The sequence below is a fragment of the Phaseolus vulgaris genome, chromosome 5 (genome assembly GCF_051622355.1).
Source record: "Phaseolus vulgaris cultivar YP4 chromosome 5, ASM5162235v1, whole genome shotgun sequence".
NCBI classification, from domain to species: domain Eukaryota; kingdom Viridiplantae; phylum Streptophyta; class Magnoliopsida; order Fabales; family Fabaceae; genus Phaseolus; species Phaseolus vulgaris.
In genome coordinates, this window is record NC_143502.1 from 21,582,971 (window position 1) to 21,592,164 (window position 9,194).

Consider the following 9,194-nt stretch of genomic DNA (forward strand, 5'->3'; position numbering starts at 1 on the left):
TCTATACCTATATATAAAGGGAATTTCCCTCTTACTCTTAATTTTTTTCCTATTTTATTCTTATATTAATATTTAATTTTATTATTGTATTATGGTCATTGTGTCATTTCTTATTTCCTCTTAACTGCTCTTAATTTTTTTTCTATTTTATCCTTACTTAATAATTTATTGTATTAATTTATTTTGGTTATTTGGACATTTTATAATTTCAAAAATTAATAAAATAATTTTAAAATTTATTTTATTTGTTATTATTTAACTGGAGAGTGGAGATAGTGGAGAGATTGATTAATTACTTTTCTGTTTTAAAGATCTTCTTCTCTATTAAATAAAAAATTAAAAATATTTGTAATATTTTGTGGACCACTTTATCAAGAGAGTGGTTTTAAAATTGATTTAAGAAACGGATTTTATGATTCTCCACTACACATGTAACCCACCTATCCTACTTCAACTTTCTCTCATATTTATAGGTACCTACTCCCCACTTTCTCTCTCCCCTACACATAATACATTCTTTTTTTACCATACTTCTCACTTTCTTTTATCTTTTCCTTTTCACTTTTATGTAAATAAATAAATTCATTCATTCTCTTTGCCATATGTAACTTTTAATTACCGTTTTCCACTATTTTATTAACCTACTATTTAACAGTATACTCTTTAACTTCTTATTTTAATGTTATTAAGAGAAATTGTTTTTGAAGAATAAAAAAATACTAAAGAAAGAGAAATAAAAAATGTAGATACACACTACTCTTTAATTGTATACTCTTTAACTTCTCATTTTAATTTTATTAAGAGAAATTATTTTTGAAAAATAAAAAAAAATACTAAAGAAACAAAAATAAAAAATGCGGATACACAAACACGTCAATGCCTGGAACCTGTGTTCCCACTAGTATTTATAATAGTTTTTAACTAATTAACCGTGTAGAACTATTATACAAGACCATTAAACTCAATAAAATTTCACTTCAACAATATTTACATTTTAAATGAAATTAATTCTTAGTAGTATTTTTATGTGAGGATATTTATTAGCACGCGTATATCTAAAGTAAAAAAAAAAAAAAAAAAACTTGGAACATATTTGTGTGTAAGATTTTCTTGAACCCTCCTTTCCCTTAACAAACTGTTTCTTGGATTTTCAATTTTTACTCCTATAATTAATTAAGCAATTAATAAGTTTCTAATTATATACATACAATTTCACACCCGTAATCTGTTGTGACTACTATTAATCAGTATCACCATGTTGAATATTGGAGTTGAAGGTAAATGGTTGAAAATTAATTATTGACTAAGGAACAATAAGCACTGTGGTTTCATATATGATTTTCCAATTTTCTTAGGATGTGCTGGATTTTGATCTATATGATTTGAATCCCAATATTAAATAGGAAATATCAAAATATAATAAATTAAATCAGTGTTTCATTTTTAGCATTAACCACTTTGGTGCTAATAGTAATGAGGGTTAAATTAGTATAAGTGGAATATATACTTTTATAGCAATATATTAAGTATAGCCTATACAGACGAAAAACAAAGAAAAACAATTCATAATTTCATGTGTCAAAACAAGGACGCCCAAGCCTTAATTAGATCTCATCTTCTCACAATAAAAATTCTAATACAGTTTGTCCCATGCAGCTCATAAATTTATATATATATATATATATATATATATATATATTTTTTATTTTTTTTTTTTTTATTTTTTTTATTTTTTTTTTTTTCATATCCTAATTTATAGTACAACTTATTGAATAATACACATTTGAACACTTTTACTATAATAAAATTATGGTGTGACTTCTAATTATATATATATATATATATATTTTATTAACAAGAAAGAATGAATAAATAGAACTACTTCAAGGGTGAATTAATTAGCGCCTAACATAAAAAATCAAGAGAAATTGTCTTAACTTAAATCAACTAAATTAACAATCTAGTCCAACAAAAACAAAATAAAACGCACCTCCAAACAATTACAAATTAGAAATTAGCAGACAGAAATACAATTACAAATTATTTAAATATTACAAAAGATAATTGTACTGGGCAAAAGCTCGGTCTTCGGTCTTGGACCAGCTACTACTCAGTTCTCGGGTAGGGTAGAAGTCAGCTCGGCCATGGACCTGGAGTCAAGGTAGCGGTGTTGGGTCTGTTTGGTTAATGAGCCTAATTTTCTAATGATGCGCTATGATTTAAATTTAAGTTGCATGTGCTTAAAGATAAAATATAAAGAAATATTTTATAAAGATATAAGATAAAATATAAAGAGTTATTTTATCTGATGCGTGTACATGTTTGTTGCACGTAAAATACTTGTTGATAGATGTTGCTAACCCTAAAAAGATAGGGAGGTGTATGTATAACGAAATGTGGCTTGCAGTTTAGCACCTAAAGGTCATTGGTGCACGTGGCAGGTGATTTTCGGTTAGAGATATAAGATAATGTGCTTATTTTCAGTTAATATTTGGTTATCTCAAGTGCAATTGCTGCATGTGCGGTTATTAAAAGGGGTTGATACCCTATGTGAATGTACACTGTGTTTTAGACGCTGTTTTTACTCATTACACTGAGAATTATTGTTGCTTTTGTGAGCCCTTACTGACTTGAGCGTCGGAGTGCAAACGGCCCATAAGGACGCCCTCTGTCTCTACATGTAAAAGCATTCAACAACCAAGAAAAGTGGCAGATTCTAGAGGGGACAGACGGAGGTTGAACCAGTTGCCAGAGTCAACCGACGACCAAGTCAACCGACAAGAACAATAATATTGTTTATTATTATTTTATTAATACAAATTTATTTCAAAATATATAAATATAAGTTAAATCATAAAAAAACATATAGTTTCATTTATATTAGAAAACATCTTAATCCAATTTTAATAAATGGATTTATTAAGTTGTATTCAGTTATAAGTTATAAAATATTTAATTTTATTTATAAATATTTTACACATGTTGATATTTTTATATCAATTAATTTTACTTATATTATTTTAATTTCATTTTAATAAATGGACTTGTATTTAGTTATATATTGAATTTTATTTAAAAACATTTTACACATGTTTATATTTTGATATCGATTACTTGAATGTTAGTGTGTTTTACACAAAGATATAATTAAAATTTGTGAAAGTGAAAAGAAAAAAAATGAAAAGATGTATTCTTACTTACATTCCGATGGTTGGAGGTAGGAAGTGGGATTTGGAATGGGCCCCACGTGATTAGCATGGTAATTTTCTTGTTAGAAATGGATTGGTTGATCCAACAAAAGCAGAGACTAAAATCTTATCTTCAGCACCATACCTCACACTTATCATTCCACTGCACCCTTTTTCTTCCATGACACAAAGTACAACTAAAATCACCATCAGTGAAAAAAATTACAAAATAATAATAATAATTATTTTTATAAAAAAGAAAAGAAAAAGAAACTGTGTACCACACACACGTGTCAACTCCTCCTTCATTTGGAATCCCATGTGTCAACCTGTCAACGGCCAGAATTCCAGTTCACGTCATCATCACACACCCACCATTCTTCCATACACGCGCCGCCACCTCAGTCCACAGGTAAATCCATCTGGCGTGAAAGACAAAATTACCCCTGATTCTAGTCCATTGGATGGTACCATAAAGCCTTTCTCACTGGATCATTCTCTCTCCCGTACCAATATAAAAGATGGGCCTCACCCTTATGTGGGGTAGCAAAAACAAAACATTTCATCCCAACTAATAACATGTTTTCTGTGGAAGCCATAGCCATAACATAACCACCACTTGAAACAACCCATCCTAGTGAAAACAAAACAAAAATAAGAAACACAAACTCCAGCTTTGCGTGGCTGACCATGGAGAGCACCGACTCATCAACCGGTTCACAACAACAACCGCAATTGCCACCTGGGTTCCGCTTCCACCCCACTGACGAGGAGCTCGTCGTTCACTACCTCAAGAAAAAAACAGCTTCGGTTCCTCTTCCAGTCGCCATAATCGCTGAGGTTGATCTCTACAAGTTCGATCCATGGGAGCTACCCGGTAATTGCAATTCATCCAAGGAATAGAAAGACTCACACTTTACGTTCAAAACCCAAATGGGTTTCTATTGATTTTTTTTTTGTTTCTCTTGTGATTTTTTTTCTTTTTCTCTTATGGTTTGGCAGCTAAGGCGACGTTTGGGGAGCAGGAGTGGTACTTCTTTAGTCCAAGGGACAGGAAGTATCCGAACGGCGCGAGGCCAAACAGGGCGGCCACATCTGGGTATTGGAAGGCCACTGGGACTGATAAGCCTGTGTTGACCTCTGGGGGAACCCAGAAGGTTGGGGTGAAAAAGGCTTTGGTTTTCTATGGAGGGAAGCCCCCAAGAGGGATCAAAACTAATTGGATCATGCATGAGTATAGGCTTGCTGATAACAAGCCTAACAATAGGCCTCCTGGCTGTGACTTGGGCAACAAGAAAAACTCTCTAAGGGTAATTCACTACAATTTGATTTATTTATACATCTCACACCTTCAACAGAATTTCATCATTTTACCACATCATCTATTTGTTAATATGATATATAAGATGTGGTGATATGGTGGATTTGTCTTCAATGTCCGTGTAAAAATGTTTTACTATGATCGATACAGTTTTTTCAGATGTTGTTCTCCAATCATCAGTACTGGAGTTTTTTTCTATATAATTTCTGTAAAACAAATGTTTTTCATTAAAATATTGCACATGTTATCCATGTAACAACGCTTAAGAAACTTCATCTATGTTTCTCTGTCCTTTTCTGGGTTTCTGAATTTTGTGGTTTTGGATGTTGTGTTTGTTTAGCTCGATGATTGGGTGCTGTGCCGAATCTACAAGAAGAGCAACACGCACAGGTCTCCCATGGAGCATGACAGGGAAGATTCAATGGAAGACATGATTGGAGGGATTCCTCCTTCGATCAACGTGGGCCACATGAGTGGGAGGTATCATCTTTCAAAGATGTCCACAGGGTACAGCAGTGCATTGCTGGAAAATGACCAGAACTTGTTGGAAGGGATGATGATAGGGAACGGATCAGTGATGAACACGAGTACTGCTACTACTAATACTACACCTGGTGCCATGGCCTCAAACTCCAAGGCAGAGCTTTCTTTTGTGCCATCCATGACTCACTCTTCCAACACCTCTAAAAGAACACTCTCGTCGCTGTATTGGAATGATGAGGATGTGGCTGGCACCTCATCATCCAACAAGAGGTTCAATTTGGAAAGTGGGGACAACAATCATGGAAGTGTAGTGAGAACTGATCAAGATAATGGCACTGCCACCTCTATTGTCACTCTGCTTAACCAGCTCCCTCAAACCCCTTCATTGCACCAACAATCAATGTTGGGATCAATAGGCGATGGACTACTTAGGACAACATATCAAATACCAGGAATGAATTGGTATGCTTAGAAGAATTTCAGGTTTATTTAATTATTGATGAACAAGGAGATATTTAATTACTATAAAGAAGGATATGATATGATCCTCAGCTGGTGGAACCTTACACTATACACTCTCTTGATGCTGCCAATTTGATTGTAAAGATTTTAATGGGATATTGAGATTTTGGTTGTTAGGATCTTGGAAGCAGTTGTTAGAGTTTGATCAATTAGATGGGCCTCATAGAATGAAAGATCATCTTCAACCCCCCATTGGAGGTAGCTGCAGGCAATAACAACGCGAAAGGTGAGGCCATGGGATATTTTTAGCTAAAATTAAATATAGCTTTATACTCATATATAGATATTTGCTTGTTCTATTGGTATGTAAATAAAAATGGTGGTGTGCTCTTCATGTACAAATATTTCAAAAGAGAAGAAGATTTCAAATCAGCTGTTATATATATACCTTGATTTAGGATACAAATTAATGAGCTTTGTGTAGATCATATACTGTAGAACACGATCTATTCATATATATATGTGAATTAAAAGAACACAATAGTGACTACCTTGTTTATCAATGTATTCTGTATTGTTCTCAAGAGGTTGATATATACATATATATTTTGATTTCATTTTATCTGCGCTATGAAGGCGATGAAGGTTTTTTTTGGCTGAATAGTAGCAAGATTTTATTTTGTTCAAGTGTAATATATGGTAACGAATTCTCGATCACGTCTCTGCATGTAACCTAGCTAGAAGGTTGTTTGTCTCACTCACATCTTTATCCTTTTGCCCAGAATTATTCCCCACGAATCTTATTGAGTTGGAACATGTGCATAAGCAAATAAACACATATAAAGTATGCAATATTAATTTGTTTGTTATGAAATTATTTTCACCATGATGTGCAACTTATTAGCTACGGGCTTTTCTGATTTATACGCACCAAGTCAGTTTATGAATTTTGTTCCAACGTGATATATATCGTGCTCAAACGTAATTTCAAAGCCAAACTTTTCTCACAAAATATTCTACATGATGGTATCTGTCTTATATTATGTCAATTAAAAAGCAGTAATTATGATTAAAAAATTAATTATCATTAAGTTAATCATTATAATTCATATTTTTTATGATTGACACGTACAGAAAATAAATATGGTAATCAATTTAATCGTATCCCTTCACGTATTTGATTTAGTATATGATGTTATTACTGTCTTGGGAGAGCTATGATCAAAGGAGTCGTAGTGGATGTTGATGCATCGCCTATTTAATTGCTTAATCTTATCACATTATCTTAAATCTTAATGTTATTAAATGGATTTTTGGCTTGTGATGCCATGACTCCATGATTATCCGGGACTAGTTTTCGTGCTGTCAATTTTTGTTTCCTTATTTTCTCCCTTCTAAAAATGTCATTGACTCGTACAACCCATATCTCAGGATAAGCTACCATTTTTCTTTTTTCACTACAAAACCAGTACAAATAAATTCACACAGATAATTCAAGTATACCTCATCTGCACAAAATCTGACACTCCACCTTACTTAATCATAATCAATTCAACATGCGCACATCAAAGTTCAAGATGACATGTGTTTAGTCACAAAATATCAAGTTAATTATTCAAGACTAATTAATTAACAACCAGATGGTAATTAGAAAAAGAGAATAACTACATGAAGCTTTTTAAACCGTAATCACTATTGATAATACTATAGAAGAGAAAAGTGATGTATATATAATATATACATGATAGGACTAGTCAAGAAGAGATCATAAGGCATATATATATATACATACGGGGTAATTAATATCATCACTTTATAGATATATTTGAAGCTGCAAAACAAAGAGATTCACATCAGCAAAACCAATCACTAAACACTTGCTTGATACATCTCTTTCGTGACAGATACCCAGATAACAGCAATAGGAAAATTTTCAAATGCACTTCAATGCAGGATTGTAACTAAGATATGGTCAATAATAGACACCATGACTATTGAGAATAAAGAATAATAAAAAAAAGTTATATATAGGGAAGGGGTGATGAGAAAAAAAGTGATTTAGCTAATTAGCTTATAATATTATTATGATTTTTGCAGTGAGGTAGTAGGTTTGATTGAATCTGAAAAGGGTATGATATATTTGAGGATGGGTGTCATTTTCTTTCGTGGGAGTGATAAGACGTAGTTAACTATATTCCACCAGCCAGAGGTCACGCAAATAGACAACAAAGTCGACTTCACTAGCAGCTAGCTTTCTTTCTGGCTTGACTCTAAGGGACCATTCATGCTATCATCTAAAGGAATCATTATCCTAATACCACACAAATTTAATACCCTTTTAATTGCATTCCCTTCTCAGGAAAGAATACAAATCAACTTTATAAAATTTAGCATCATTTGTGCTTCGTTTTGGAATAGATATCATAACGATTTATTACACTATTATTGCTCTTGCTATGCATGCCTCACTCGTTTGTGCATGGTATATGCTTTCACATAGCCTAAATGCATCAAATCAATCTGATTCATATGCGAAATTTCAAAAAGAAATCAAAGAGACGCCTAAATACTTGCCAGGTCCCTAAGAAAGAGAGGAAAAAAAGAGAGAGAGAAAAACCCTAAAGCTATATAGTGTGAAACAACTTGTCAAGTAAAAAATATTTTATATATAAACTTGTATACTTTAAAAACACTTAGATTATCAGAGTACTTTTAAGATCTCTTAGATTATCAGAGTACTTTTAAGATCTCTTCTTATATTGTGGAAGTAATTTTATTGGACCCCTAATTAACTTTAACTTCTATTACTGCTAATTTTATGATTTCTCATATCTAATAATAATAATATGAATGAAATATTAAAATAAATATATAAATATAATACAAATATGTTTATCACTCTTTCTTATAATGTTTTAAAATATATCTCTCTTCATAGGACTTTAAATATTTACATAAAATGAAAACAAATATTTAAAATTAAACATTTTCATCATTCAGCTTCTCACTAAGGAGTTCTATCACCTGCAATATCATCTGCTCTCATGTAAATACACGATCATCACAGATTAAAGAAAACAACTACAAAACAAAGCAAATGGTAAGCTAACTATTTCATGTCATACTATTCGTTGTGAAATCCACACAGCCATGCACATAATCATCTCAACATCTCATTATCTCATATGACAGGGTAAATCCATTAGATCTGCTCTGATTAGTTCTTTCAAACCTCAGACTCAACCAAATCAATCTCCTTCGACTCTCACTAACTGAATAACTTAATCTATGTGATTCCATTATATTAGTAGAGTCATGATCGTCTCATTCATAGGATACTCACAAATCAATACACCTTAATAGAAATCTCAACATGGTATCTCCTTTCCTAAAATTACTATGTTTTGATCATATTTTCACATCATTCCATACCTCATATAACACATCAATACACCATTCAATCACATCATATTTTAAACTTTTCTAGACAATCCAAACATATCTCAAAATTCAGTTAAACACATAACTAAGTTCCTTTAACCATATTGTTAAATAAAATTTAGAATTTTTGCTGAAAAATAATAAGCAATAATAAAATAGACTTTCAAAAGAAAAAAAAATAATTTTTTTATGGTTATTTATTTATTTTTTACAGTGAGTCTAGCTTGAGCCAAAATTTGCTCGCTTGAACGAGAATGGGTCTCGCTCAAGCGAAACCCTAAACTCTAAACACTAAACCC

At 32.0% G+C, this 9,194-nt stretch overlaps 1 protein-coding gene across 1 annotated transcript; it reads left to right on the top strand.

The window, feature by feature from the left end:
- Nucleotides 1–3,722: 3,722 nt before the first annotated feature.
- LOC137835301 (NAC transcription factor 56) lies at nucleotides 3,723–6,071 on the top strand. Its single transcript, XM_068643749.2, has 3 exons — nucleotides 3,723–4,065; nucleotides 4,191–4,498; nucleotides 4,850–6,071. Exons 1-3 carry the CDS (start codon nucleotides 3,879–3,881, stop codon nucleotides 5,462–5,464), a joined length of 1,110 nt encoding a protein of 369 aa, XP_068499850.2. The 5' UTR covers nucleotides 3,723–3,878; the 3' UTR covers nucleotides 5,465–6,071.
- The last annotated feature ends 3,123 nt before the right edge of the window (nucleotides 6,072–9,194 follow it).